Genomic DNA, 14,887 nt, shown 5'->3' on the forward strand with positions numbered 1-14,887 from the left:
TATTAACTTTCAAGTCCCTAATTTTTCGGTGAAGGCATGTATTTTAATGCATGGGATTTATATAAATGATAGTCATTGGTGGAGTTGTTAATGGACAGAGACTCTAACCAATGAAATGGCGGATTGGAGGGGGTGGCGCCCCTGAATGAACCCGGGGGAGTGTTTGGATGTCCCCACCCCCCTGGGAGAGTATAAAAGAAGCCAAACTCTGCCATTATTGTTTGGCTGCTATCATGCTATGAGCTATATCTCTAAACTTGTTATTTTAAAATGTAAACTTTGCACCTTATCACTTTGGCACTTATCTTTAGCACTTTATCCCTTGAAAAAGCTCCGTTAATGGAGTGAAACATGTCGGGTTATTTGGTGGGGGGGGGGGGGGTGTAATTTTTATGTTTAACTAAGTGATGCTAGAGGACCTAGGAGAGGAAAATCTCCCCCTTATCCCACTTAGCATAGACTGCATAGGTCCAGCATCATTTTTGCAAGATTTTTTGAGTAACTAGACAGCCAACAACTTCTTTTTTTTTTTATATATATATTTTTTCTTTATATATTTTAATAAAAGTTAAGTTTTTTTTTATAGATTCAGTAAACAGGATTACTTGTAGTGTTTGCAGTAAATTCAGGTTCTGTGTTCATTCCAATAAACTCCATGGACAAAGATGTGTATCAAGCACCTAGGCATGCAGACTCCTTCTAATAACATTTATGAAGGCATATGTCACACTCGGGAGCTTGGTAAATTCCAGCGTGGTACTGTGATAGGTTGCCACTTAGCCCATTTGTGGACCAACTTCCTGGCTATAACGTATTTCATGGTCAACTGTTAGTGATATGGCAAATTAGAACTTCAGCAATTCAGCCAACCATGAAGTGGTAGGCCACGTAAAATCACAGAGCAGGGCCAGCATATACTGAGGCTCACAATAGATTCATATATCCAAACTTTGTATGGCCTCCAGATTAGTTCAGGAGCAGTGTACAGAGAGCTTTATGGAATAGGTTCCCATGGCTGAGCATCTGCATTCAAGCCTTACATGACTAAGTGCAATGCAAAGCATCAGATGCGGTGGTGTAAAACACACTGCCACTGAACCGTAAAGCAAAGTGTTCTCTGGAGTGACGCCTTATGCTCCTCTGGCAATCTGACGGATGAATCTGGGATTGGTGGATGCCAGGAGTATGGTACATGCATTGTGCCAAGTAAAGTTTGTTGGAGGGGTTATTATGATGTGAGTTGTTTTACAGGGGTTGGCTTAGCTCCTTAGTTCCAGCTGTGTCAGGATACCAAGACATTGTGGACAATCTGGTGCTTCCAATGATGTGGGAACAGGTTGGGGATAGCTCCTCCTGTTACTTCATGCCATGCACATGTACATAGGACGATCTGCTTAGGAAATGCTTAACCATATGAATTGCTTTGTCTGCAGGGTATCCTTGGCTCTGGTTTTGCCTTAAAAGTGCAGCAGAAGCAGCGTCAGAAGCACTTTAATCGCCAGATTCCAGCTGCAGCATCTCTCATACAGGTAATACAATCCACCATGTGATATGAGACAGCAGCCACTGATCGAAAATAAACACTTTATTAGGAATGTTCAAGTGGAGTGAAAATGTAATGTGTGACACAGAGCTCTGTATCAGCAACAAATATTCCAGCTGCAGTTGTTGCTAACAACACTTGTCACGTTAGCAACAGCTTGTAGCTGCAAAGACCTGTTTTATACCCGCTACAAATCCATTCGAGAAATCTGTGTGACATAAGCTTGCTTTTCTGATTTACAGAAGAACTATAGCAAAAATAAGGTAATTAATAAAATTGCTTTTTTTTTTTTTTTAAATACAATATTCCTGTATAAATGATCTAGTCAGTGTTTGGCCATTGTAAAATCTCTCCTCACCATGATTTACATTCCGAAATGTATCACACGTGGCAACATCGTGGTCCTGTTGGGTGGGGGGTTGTAAACGTTTGATGACTGTGGTACAGTAGCTCTCAGGCGGTTCATTTCCACAGGAGAGCTACTGTTGCGTCAATGGCAGAAAAACTTGATGGCTATGCCTGGAAGGTATAGACAAGAAATAAAGAAGCCGCAATGGGGTTTTCAGGAAAGAAAAAACATGGAAGTATGAAACTCCAAAAGTTTATTGGGTATCAAATATAGGAAAGAGGGATGCAGAAAAAAAACCTTGTAAAATCAGCATGGTTCAAGGCATAATGGTAATAATTATGTAAGTGGAGTACTTGCAGGAGTGGTTCAGGTGTAATATTGTACTATATTAATGGAACATGTGCATCAGTACTGGAGCATGGAGTAATGCAAGAGAGTGACTTGGTCTGAAGTCCAAATTAAGGACACCTTACCTTGACTTTTTTACAGGACTCAACACATCAGTTGCTGATGATCTAGTGTCAGATACCACAGGACACCTTTGAGCTCCTAATGAGTCTCAATGGGTCAGGGCAGCAGGCATGTCTCATTCTGTGTCTATTGAGCTTGAGCAATTAGGCAACAGTTGAAGCTGCAGACCTTAAAGCGGACCCAAACCAAACATTTTTTTTTAATTCAAAATATTTAGTTGCACCACTTTGACACATGCAAATATAAATAAACACTCCTTCAAGCCTATGAGCATTTCAGTGCATGCTTTTCACCCTTCTCTTTGCATAACTAGTGTTATACTGGTGGCAGCCTTTAGCAATTCCTCCTTTGCCGGACACCATCTACTCCACCAGTTTGCCGGATTATTTACCGGCAATATGAAAGGAAGGGAGGGGTTTCTCCAATAAATGTAAAATATTTTATATTTGTCATCATGCAGCTGAAAAAAGGCTGCTATTTATTATTATAATTTAGAAAATTGATTTTATTTTTGAAATCTTGTATTCTTAGTTTGGGTCCACTTTAAGAAGTTAATAGTGTATTTACCAGGGCTGTGGAGTCGGTACAAAAATCATCTGACTCCGACTCCTCAGTTTATGAAACCACGACTCCAACTCCGACTCCGGTTACCCAAAATGACTCAGACTCCTCGACTCTGACTCCTTAGTCTAATACTTAACAGGGCTGTGGATTTTGTACAAAAATCATCTGACTCCGACTCCTCAGTTTATTAAATCAGCGACTCCGACTCCGGTTGCCCAAAATTGCCCAGACTCAGACTCCTCTACTCCAACTCTGACTCCACAGCTCTGGTATTTACCACCTCTGCCTACGCAATTTGGCATACATGTGAATAACAGCCTAAAATGGTTCAGATGTGTGGTTAAATTGTGTACTTAGTGTCAGCATACATAGTGCAGTGGAACTATATCTAAAGCTTTAAGGCCCCTTTTACACTGCGTGCGTCGCCGCTGGTTGTGTTGCACAAAAATGCAGCATCCTGTTGCAGGAGCAGCGATAGCCCTATGGAGCTATCGCAGTGATTGCGGCGCAGTAACGCATTGCTTGCCTGTATACCCTGGAAGTGAGGCATATTGAGTGAGGCATTCAGTGGAAAGTATGCCTCGCTGATTTGGTCGGGACCAGTGTAGTATGATTGCCTAGCAATTGCATTGCAATGGCCACTACAAAGTGTTAAAGGGGCCTCTTTAGTGTGGATGGGATAGAATCTGTTGGGTTGTTAACACTTTCTGTGTGTCTAGTGAGTGAGTTTTCCCCTCTCCTGCGGTCTCTCTCCTGCTTTGTGCAGGGCAGCGGGGACAGAAAGGAGAAAATATCTTCCTAACCCTCTGAGACAGCAATAATTATCGTACGCCTTAGAACTCTGTCCAGAGTTTAGCTCCCTTTACTTTACAAGCTTGGTGTAGACAAGACTGCACTGGCGGCTTTTTGACACCATTTTATGTTTCACTATTCACAACAATACTTGTCACGGATTTTATTCTTGTGAAATGCATTCTCCTGCCATGCTTTGCAGAGGTCCAGAGAAGCTCAGGGGCAGATTTATCAACACAGGTACACAGAAAATCAAATGAAAACTAGTATTCTGATTCTCTAGAGCTATAGGAAGTGGTGTGTGTAGATAGACATGGTTACTGAGCAGTATATGCCAGCCGATGCATTGTGCTATATGTGAAAACAACTTAGTATTGTGCTTTTATCCTCTGTGTTTCAGACAGCTTGGAGGTGCTATGCTGCAGAAAATCCAGACTCGACTACTTGGAAAATGTACATCAGGAAAGCATCGCGCAACCAGCAGTTCATGTCTCCCAGCCCCAAACCCAAGAAAACCGTTGTGGTACAGTATAAACACTTCATCTATGAGCTAGCAGATTAAACCAGTCCCCTTAAATAGGCCAGATACAGTCAGTCCACCCATTCATTAAGTCCTGTGAACGGATAGTGGTGCATGCTTTTAAAGGAAGCCTGAAGTGAGAGAAATATGAAGGCTGCCATATTTATTTCCTTAATACCAGTTGCCTTTCTGTCCTGCTCATCCTCTGCCTCTAAACAAGCTTGTAGATGTTTCTGGCAACAATCTGACAAGATGAGCTACATGCCTATTTCAGGTGTTCAGTAGTGATTCAGACACTACTGACCAGAAAGGTTTGCAGGATGCCAGGCAACTGTTAAAAGGAGATCAATATGGCTGCCTTCATATACTGCTCACTACAGGTTCTCTTTAAAGGACCACTCCAGCAAAAATGTAATCAGTTAAAATCTGATAGAACCTACAATTTTTGGACTAGTTCATCTCCTCATGGGGGATTCTCAAGCTTTTCGTTGTTTTTAAATGCATTTCCTGAACAGCAGTTCAACTGCCAAAATAGTAAGATACCAGCCATCCTCCATATTCACTTGCACACTATTTTGTCACTTAGATTTAGCAACTGCCATTCAGGAAATGGCTTTGAAAACGAAGAAAACCCTGAAAATCCCCCATGAGGGAGATGGACTAGTCTAAAACCTTTCAGTTCTGTCAGATTTTAACTGCTTACTTTTTTTGCTGGAGTGGTCCTTTAAGAGGAACATTTTAGTCATGTGATCATCACCTGAGCAGCCATTGGACATGTTAGTGCATCATCTTTTTCAGAGTTGATGTAACAGATTACTTATCTACATAATATGAGCCTTGGCTGCTGATATTTAAGGTACACTATACAGAAAATCTGTAAAATTCATATTCACACCAACATATAAGTTGTACATTTGTCTTAGAGTAAATGCACTATACATTTGTTGCTTCCTATGTAGTTGTCAGCGGGTATTATAATCTACCTATTCTGAACCTGTTTTGAGCTAGTCCATCTCCTCATGGGAGATACTCAGGATCTCTGTTACTTTCAAAGGCACTCCTTCAATGGCATTGGCACTGTCCATCTGTTAAAATAGTGTGCACATGCTGTCAGGCATGTTTGCATAGGTCCTTTCCAAGAAGTACTTTTGAAACTATTACAAAGAAACTTTGAGAACCTCCCACGTGGAGACCGACTGATATCTGTTAGTAAGTGGTTGAACTGGATTCCAATAGCTCCTGTAAGTGAAGGCTACATAGGTAGTAAAAAATGTATGTTGCGTTTACTATGGAACAAATATAAAGAGATTTGCATATTCAGTAGTGATGCATTGTGGGAAACCACAGTTCCTCACTTAAAGCTGAATTATTATTACCTTCTTTTTCAAGAGGGCAAAATTATATTTAGCCTTGCTTTTTAGTTGGAGGGCTTTTTGGTCTCTTTTAGTCCCTTAGGCCTTGTTCACATCACTAACGCAGAATTGCCATGCAACCGGAACGCAATTCGTATGCACACCATTACTACAGTGAATGGATCAGTGCTGTGCTTGACTGAAAAATGCATGCAGCAGTGTGATAGCGCCTGACACTGCTGCGCAGCGCATGTGATCTGAATGTCAGAGTGCTGTCTATGCACTCCGAAAGTTCTTGGGTGTCGCACACTATACGCACTGCCAGAATGTGCCCGGCAGCGCGTATGATGTGAAGGAGGCCTTCTACTTTCCTAGTGGTTCTGGGTCACCGTAAGCTATCTGGATATTTTATATGTGTACATAGGTATTTTACATATTTTTTTCACCATAGTGCTAGTTTAAATGATCAGCATGTCAAAAGTGTGTAGTAAACCTCGTTTATAGGGGAATGTTTCTCCACTGAGACATGGAGGGCAGTAAACCCTGTAACCTCCTTCCTTGCTATCCAAAACTGAAATATAAATATTCTGTAGGATTGGTCTATAAGCCAAATATGTGAGTGAAACAGGCATTCTTGTGCAATTGGCAAATATAGCTGCCACCTTTTAACTTTGTTCTGTGGATCCATACGTATTGTGACTCAACTGATTGGTCAGCTATTGTTGTCACACTAGTTGACTTAAGCCCGTTTAAAATGGGCTCTGTTTTTTCATGCCGCCGCCAGTCAGTGCGCATCCATCTGCTGTGTACCCGTCCGCCACGCGCACCCATCAGCCCTGGTCCGTCCGTCTGTCCGTCCTGCACATGTGCACCCGTCAGCCCTGGTCCCGTCCGTCTGTCCCTCCTGCACATGCGCACCCGTCAGCCCTGGTCCCGTCCGTCTGTCCGTCCTGCACATGCGCACCCGTCAGCCCTGGTCCCGTCCGTCTGTCCGTCCTGCACATGCGCACCCGTCAGCCCTGGTCCCGTCCGTCTGTCCGTCCTGCACATGCGCACCCGTCAGCCCTGGTCCCGTCCGTCTGTCCGTCCTGCACATGCGCACCCGTCAGCCCTGGTCCCGTCCGTCTGTCCGTCCTGCACATGCGCACCCGTCCGCCCTGGTCCCGTCCGTCTGTCCGTCCTGCACATGCGCAGTAGCACAACACACGGACACAGGGACAGGATGATGCAGGAACACAGGGATGTTATTAGATAGGATTTCTTAACTTCAGCAATCTCACCTTGCAGAGTTGGGTTCCTAGTTTGAATCCCAGCCAGGGCATTGTTTGCACGGAGTTTGTATGTTCTCCCCATGTCTGCGTGGGTTTACTCTGGAACCCCCCCACCCCTCCCCCCAAAAAACAACAAAACCTACATATAATTGAATTGGCTACCCCCTAAATTGGCCGTAGACTACGATGCATATATTTCTCGATACATGCATAGGATTGTGTGAGCCCCTCTGAGAGACAGTCAGTGACAAGCCTATACAGGTATACTCTGTACAGCGCTGTGGAAGATGTCAGCGCTATATAAATACTTACATTTTTGCATGATGATCTAGATGTACCTTTGCTCGTCTATCATAACTTTTCCCACTGAGTTACTGGGAACATACATATGGCTGCACTGGGTTTTGGCATGCCAATAATGATTGAATACTGTGAAATTACTCCTTTCACTGTCACCGGATGACCAGCAGAACTACAAACCTGACAACAGCCTCATGACAGCCACCCAGCAGTTACCAGCAGTCACCACTAGATATGATCGAGTTGGTAATTTTTCTGGTTTGCATGCAAATTGTATACAGATTCGTACTGGACCAATAAAAATTGGCTGCAACAGAGTTTGATTGGCCCACCTACAATCTGCATGTACTGTGCATTAAATGTCCTTGCCAGTTGAAAAATTGTCTAATTACTAATCTCAAGTCATCACAAGGGATCATGGGAAATGTAGTCACGTGTCCATTCAGGCAGCTGGTGCAGCTTCAGCCCCTCCCAGGAACCTTGAGTGATGATTACATTCTGATCATATTGGCTGAGCTCTAAAATGACTAATTTACTTGTGGAAGTATTTTAAATATGTAATTGTGACATTGCTTGTAGGTTAAAAGGAAAAAGATGCGGACAGAAAAGGAGGAGGGCTCCACAGAGAAGATGTTAAACATTCCTCATATCACATATGATCATGTGGCAGACGATCGCAAAAATGACAACTATTCAGTAGAAGCCTATGAAAATACAGGTGATTTTACTGCACAAACACAAATATGATGTGTTTCCTGTTACTGTGTGCTTTTTTGTATTCTTGGACCCTTTTAAAGAGGAGCTGTAGTGAAAATAACATAATGAATACAATTGCTTATTTTTTGCAATATAAATGTATAAATATTTAGCCAGTGTTTGCCTGTTGTAAAATCTTACTTCATCCTGATTTTTTTTTTTTAATTTTTTATCTTATGTGCAAGGTGTGAGTGCAGTCCTGGACGTGCTCTGCTTTTTTTTAAAGCAGGAGATATGTGGCTTCAAAACGAGACGCAGAGTCGGCCGCAGTCCAAGTTATGCCATTTATTCTGTACCACTAATGTGCAGAATGGAATAAATTACATACAGATCACATATGGTATAACCAGAAAAGGCAAAAGCGGGGTGCAGGGACACAGACTAACAGCCGTTTCACATTCTCAGATGCTTGCTCACGTGTGGGTCTGCACGAGCAAGTGTTTCAGGACGCAAAGCGGCTGTCGTGGCTGTTCGTCCATGCCCACGCCCATCTCTTGCATCCCTTCTGCTTACACCGTATGCAATTAATGTGCGTTTAAAGTGGAACTGTCATCAAGAATCCCAGTCAGTAGCTCATACCCCCTTTCCCATGAAAAATCTTTACATTTTCTCAAATAAATCATCAGGAACGTCAGTATGGCTGACGTTGTAGTGAAACCTCTCTCACAGTGTGATGTCAGGATCTAGGTCATGACATCACACTCTGGGAGCCTTGTTGCATTTAGAGATGGCCCAGCCTTGGAGAACTCATGGAGAAGCACATAATCACTTTGATCAGCTGATAGATTTGTAAGGCTATGATTTGCTGGTCATGATCATGTGTTAAACCAGGAAGTCATCACAGCAAATCAGAGGCTTACAAATCTATCAGCTGATCAAACTGGTCATGTGCTTCTCCATGAGTTCTCCAAGGCTGGGCCATCTCTAGTTGCATTGTGGGACATAACCGCTATTTCCAACTGCCAAGCAACCAGTATCTCTCTCTGTGCAAATGTATATCTTAAAAAAAAAAAAAAAAAAACCTTTTAGGCTTTCGCATTGTTAGTGGGTGTGATTATAGATAATGGCAGTTGGTGCTGTCTGTTTTTTTATGTCTGCCAGTAGTCAAGATGTTTATGTGCTGGTTGATAGAGTTGGGCCGAACCTCCGATTTTAGGTTCGCGAACTTCCGCGGAAGGTTCGGTTCGCGTTAAAGTTCGCGAACCGCAATAGACTTCAATGGGGATGTGAACTTTGAAAAAAAAAATTATGCTGGCCACAAAAGTGATGGAAAAGATGTTTCAAGGGGTCTAACACCTGGAGGGGGGCATGGCGGAGTGGGATACACGCCAAAAGTCCCCGGGAAAAATCTGGATTTGACGCAAAGCAGCGTTTTAAGGGCAGAAATCACATTGAATGCTAAATGACAGGCCTAAAGTGCTTTAAAACATCTTGCATGTGTATACATCAATCAGGTAGTGTAATTAAGGTACTGCTTCACACTGACACACCAAACTCACCGTGTAACGCAGCGCAAACAGCTGTTTGTGTAGTGACGGCCGTGCTGGACTGGTGCGCACCATGGCGAGAGTGCAGGTTTTGGTGGCTTTACAGCCCATATGGGGCCTGGCTGATGTAGCTGAATGACAGAACAGTGACTGTCCAGCTGATCAAATTTGGTCTGACCACAATGAAGCAACGACCTTATTATCTTTTGTGTGCCCCCCGAGACACTCATCTAGGCGCCGGTCATTGCTTCATTGTGATACGCAAGCCCCTTCACCACGGCAAGGTAATGATCACGAAGGGGAATGGGCGCATGTACATGCCTTTTCTTTTGTTGTTGCAGCTGCCCGCAGTGCAGCCAGAAAAATTAGGCAGTCATGTACACGCACCAGAAAAATTATTACAGCGGCCGCTGCTAGCTGCGGCCTAAAAAATTCAGCAATCCGCCTGGAGTCCCGGACCCTGTTGGTGGTGGCGGAGAAGGTAGTCAGGCGGCCTGCAGGCAGACATGCTGTGTGGAGGGACTGTGAGCGACTTAGTCTTGGGGCAGGCCAGGCAGCCAGTCACACGGCGTGCAGGCAGAGATGCTGTGTGTGTGGGGACTGACTTAGTCTTGGGGCGAGCAGCAGCCCTGCGGGATCCATGCCTCATTCATTTTGATAAAGGTGAGGTACTTAACACTTTTGTGACTTAGGCGACTTCTCTTCTCAGTGACAATGCCTCCAGCTGCGCTGAAGGTCCTTTCTGACAGGACGCTTGGGGCAGGGCAGGAGAGAAGTTGGATGGCAAATTGGGACAGCTCTGGCCACAGGTCAAGCCTGCGCACCCAGTAGTTCAAAGGTTCCTCATCGCTGTTCACAGCAGTGTCTACATCCACACTTAAGGCCAGGTAGTCGGCTACCTGCCGTTCCAGGCGTTGGTGGAGGGTGGATCCGGAAGGGCTACGGCGAGGCGTTGGACTAAAGAACGTCCGCATGTCCGACATCACCATGAGATCGCTGGAGCGTCCTGTCTTTGACTGCGTGGACACGGGAGGAGGATTAGTGGCAGTGGTACCTTGCTGGCGTTGTGCTGTCACATCACCCTTAAAGGCATTGTAAAGCATAGTTGACAGCTGGTTCTGCATGTGCTGCATCCTTTCCACCTTCAGGTGAGTTGGTAACAGGTCCGCCACTTTGTGCCTGTACCGAGGGTCTAGTAGTGTTGCCACCCAGTACAGCTCATTCCCCTTGAGGTTTTTTATACGGGGGTCACTCAACAGGCAGGACAGCATAAAAGACGACATCTGCACAAAGTCGGATCCAGTACCCTCCATCTCCTCTTGCTCTTCCTCAGTGACATCACGTAAGTCAACCTCCTCCCCCCAGCCGCGAACAATACCACGGGAAGGTTGAGCAGCACAAGCCCCCGGCGACGCCTGCTGCGGGTGTTCTCCTGCCGCCGTCCCCTCCTCCTCCCCCAAAGAAACACCTTGCTCATCATCCTCTGAGTCTGACTCATCTTCTGCACACGACTTCTCTTCTTCCTCCTCCTCCCCCCTCTGTGCTGCCGCAGGTGTTGAGGAAACAGCTGGGTCTGATGAAAATTGGTCCCATGCCTGTTCCTGCCGTAACGGTTCCTGGTCACGCTCATTCGCAGCTTCATCCGCCACTCTACGCACAGCACGCTCCAAGAAGTAAGCGTAGGGAATCAAGTCTCTGATGGTGCCCTCACTGCGGCTCACCAGGTTGGTCACCTCCTCAAACGGCCGCATGAGCCTGCATGCATTTTTCATCAGTGTCCAGTTGTCGGGCCAGAACATCCCCATCTTCCCAGACTGTTTCATTCTACTGTAGTTGTAGAGGTAGTGGGTGACGGCTTTCTTCTGTTCTAGCAGGCGGGAGAACATGAGCAGGATCGAATTGCAGCGAGTCGGGCTATCGCAAATGAGGCGTCTCACCGGCATGTTGTTTTTCCGCTGAATTTCCGCAAAGGGTGCCATGGCTGTGTAAGACCGCCTCAAATGCCCACAGACCTTCCTGGCCTGCTTCAGGACATCCGCTAAGCCAGGGTACTTTGCCACAAATCTTTGAACAACTAGATTCATGACATGTGCCATGCAGGGTATGTGTGTCAGCTTCCCCATATGCAAAGCGGCAAGCAGATTGCTGCCGTTGTCGCACACCACGTTGCCTATCTCCAGGTGGTGCGGGGTCAGCCACTCATCCACCTGTTTCTTAAGAGCAGCCAGGAGAGCTGCTCCAGTGTGACTCTCCGCTTTGAGACAAGACATGTCTAAGATGGCGTGACACCGTCTTACCTGGCATGCAGCATAGGCCCTGCGGAGCTGGGGCTGTGTAGCTGGAGAGGAGAACTGCCACTCACCCAAGGAGGAGGAGGACAGCGAAGAGCATGTAGCAGGAGGAGAGGAGGTGGCAGGAGGCCTGCCTGCAAGCCGTGGAGGTGTCACAATTTGGTCCGCTGCGCCCTGCTTGCCATCGTTCACCACCAGGTTGACCCAATGGGCTGTGTACGTAATGTAGCGGCCCTGCCCGTGCTTGGCAGACCAGGCATCCGTGGTCAGGTGTACCCTTGACCCAACGCTCTTCGCAAGAGATGACACCACTTGCCTCTCAACTTCATGGTGCAGTTGGGGTATGGCCTTTCTCGAAAAATAAGTGCGGCCTGGCATCTTCCACTGCGGTGTTCCGATGGCCACAAATTTACGGAAGGCCTAAGAGTCCACCAGCCGGTATGGTAACAGCTGGCGAGCTAACAGTTCCGCCACGCCAGCTGTCAGACGCCGGGCAAGGGGGTGACTCGCCGAAATTGGCTTCTTCCGCTCAAACATTTCCTTCACGGACACCTGACTGCTGCTGTGGGCAGAGGAGCAGGAAGCGCTCAAGGGCAGAGGCGGAGTGGAGGAGGGTGCCTGTGAAGGTGGAAGGGAGAAAGCGGCAGAAGCAGATGATGCACCTGAAGGAGGAAGAGGAGAAGGAGGGTGACTTTTCTTTTGTGTGCTGCTGCTGCTTTTGCTCAGGTGGCCATCCCATTGCTGTTTGTGCCTTTTCTCCAGGTGCCTTCATAAGGCACTTGTCCCTACGTGAGTGTTGGCCTTTCCACGGCTCAATTTTTGTTGGCAGAGCGAACAGATGGCTTTGGTCCGATCTGAGGCACACACATTAAAAAATTTCCACACCGCTGAGCCACCCTGGGATGTGGGCACTATGCGGACCTCAGCAGCTGATGCTGAAGGGCAAGTTGGCTGGCTGTACATAGGTGGCGATACATGGTGCCAGACACTGCCACCAGCTGTTTCTGACGAAGAGCTGCCCCAGCTTCTTTCAGCAACTTCTCTCCTCCTACTACTCTCTGACTCCCCCTCTGAACTGTCCCCCTCTTCATCTCCTCTATTGGGAACATACAGAGGATCCCTATCATCGTCATCATCGTAATCATCCTGCCCAGCTTCGCTTGCCTCAGACAAATCCAAACATGCACCATCAGTAGGTCCTTCATCCTCCTTACACGTTACATCCATAGTGTTGCCGGGTAATTCAAATATATGAGCTGGTAAAAATTCATCTGGCTGTAACAACAATGGCTGTGCATCAGTGATTTCAACACTAAATAATTCTTGCGAAGTGTCAAATGCAGCGGAAGTGGTGCTAGTAGTAGCGCTGGTGGCTGAGCAAGATGAGGTGTTCTGTGTCGCTAAATACTCAACCACGTCCTGACAATCTTGGGAGGTGATGGGACGTGCCTTCTTCCGAGCACTGTACTGTGGGCCAGGTCCACACGAAATTACATTTACACGACCTCGCGCAGACCTGCCGGGTGACCTTCCTCTGGCTCTGGCATTACCTCTTACTCTACCTGTTTTGTCCATATCGGGTATGCACGGAGTGGTATATCACACTGCGTGCACTCACGTAGGTAGGTGGGTTCCCTTAACTGCACAGGTATGCGCACTGATGCGGTGGGTTCACTGAATAGAACAGGTATACAGTGGCGGGTCCACTGAACAGAACAGGTATGCAGTGGCGGGTTCACTGAACACAACAGGTATGCAGTGGCGGGTTCACTGAACAGTACAGGTATGCAGTGGCGGGTTCACTGAACACAACAGGTATGCAGTGGCGGGTTCACTGAACACAACAGGTATGCAGTGGCGGGTTCACTGAACACAACAGGTATGCAGTGGCGGGTTCACTGAACAGTACAGGTATGCAGTGGCGGGTTCACTGAACACAACAGGTATGCAGTGGCGGGTTCACTGAACACAACAGGTATGCAGTGGCGGGTTCACTGAACACAACAGGTATGCAGTGGCGGGTTCACTGAACAGAACAGGTAGGCAGTGGCGGGTTCACTGAACAGAACAGGTATACAGTGGCGGGTCCACTGAACAGTACAGGTATGCAGTGGCGGGTTCACAGAACAGGTATGCAGTGGCAGGTTCACTGAACAGAACAGGTATACAGTGGCGGGTTCACTGAACACAACAGGTATGCAGTGGTGGGTCCACTGAACAGAACAGGTATGCAGTGGCGGGTTCACTGAACAGTACAGGTATGCAGTGGCAGGTTCACTGAACAGAACAGGTATGCAGTGGCGGGTTCACAGAACAGGTATGCAGTGGCGGGTTCACTGAACACAACAGGTATGCAGTGGCGGGTTCACTGAACAGTACAAGTATGCAGTGGCGGGTTCACTGAACAGAACAGGTATGCAGTGGCGGGTCCACTGAACAGTACAGGTATGCAGTGGCGGGTCCACTGAACAGTACAGGTATGCAGTGGCGGGTTCACTGAACAGTACAGGTATGCAGTGGCGGGTTTACTGAACAGTACAGGTATGCAGTGGCGGGTTCACTGAACACAACAGGTATACAGTGGCGGGTTCACTGAACACAACAGGTATGCAGTGGCGGGTTCACTGAACAGAACAGGTATGCAGTGGCGGGTTCACTGAACAGAACAGGTATGCAGTGGCGGGTTCACTGAACAGAACAGGTATGCAGTGGCGGGTTCACTGAACAGAACAGGTATGCAGTGGCGGGTTCACTGAACAGAACAGGTATGCAGTGGCGGGTTCACTGAACAGAACAGGTATGCAGTGGCGGGTTCACTGAACAGAACAGGTATGCAGTGGCGGGTTCACTGAACAGAACAGGTATGCAGTGGCGGGTTCACTGAACAGTACAGGTATGCAGTGGCAGGTTCACTGAACAGAACAGGTATGCAGTGGCGGGTTCACTGAACAGAACAGGTATGCAGTGGCGGGTTCACTGAACAGTACAGGTATACAGTGGCGGGTTCACAGAACAGGTATGCAGTGGCAGGTTCACTGAACAGAACAGGTATGCAGTGGCGGGTTCACTGAACACAACAGGTATGCAGTGGCGGGTTCACTGAACAGTACAAGTATGCAATGGCGGGTCCACTGAACACAACAGGTATGCAGTGGCGGGTTCACTGAACACAACAGGTATGCAGTGGCGGG

The 14,887-nt window shown here is 46.9% G+C and overlaps 1 protein-coding gene across 2 annotated transcripts in view; it reads left to right on the forward strand.

Moving 5' to 3' along the window:
- KCNQ1 (potassium voltage-gated channel subfamily Q member 1) overlaps positions 1-14,887 on the forward strand; it is a 202,092-nt gene that overhangs the window by 159,982 nt on the left and 27,223 nt on the right. For both annotated transcript variants that reach the window (XM_068261481.1, XM_068261480.1), the window contains exons 9-11: positions 1,434-1,529; positions 4,120-4,242; positions 7,742-7,880. In XM_068261481.1, coding sequence (XP_068117582.1) covers positions 1,434-1,529; positions 4,120-4,242; positions 7,742-7,880 — 358 coding nt within the window. The remainder of the gene's footprint in view (positions 1-1,433; positions 1,530-4,119; positions 4,243-7,741; positions 7,881-14,887) is intronic.

This window comes from Hyperolius riggenbachi, chromosome 11 (assembly GCF_040937935.1).
Source record: "Hyperolius riggenbachi isolate aHypRig1 chromosome 11, aHypRig1.pri, whole genome shotgun sequence".
NCBI classification, from domain to species: domain Eukaryota; kingdom Metazoa; phylum Chordata; class Amphibia; order Anura; family Hyperoliidae; genus Hyperolius; species Hyperolius riggenbachi.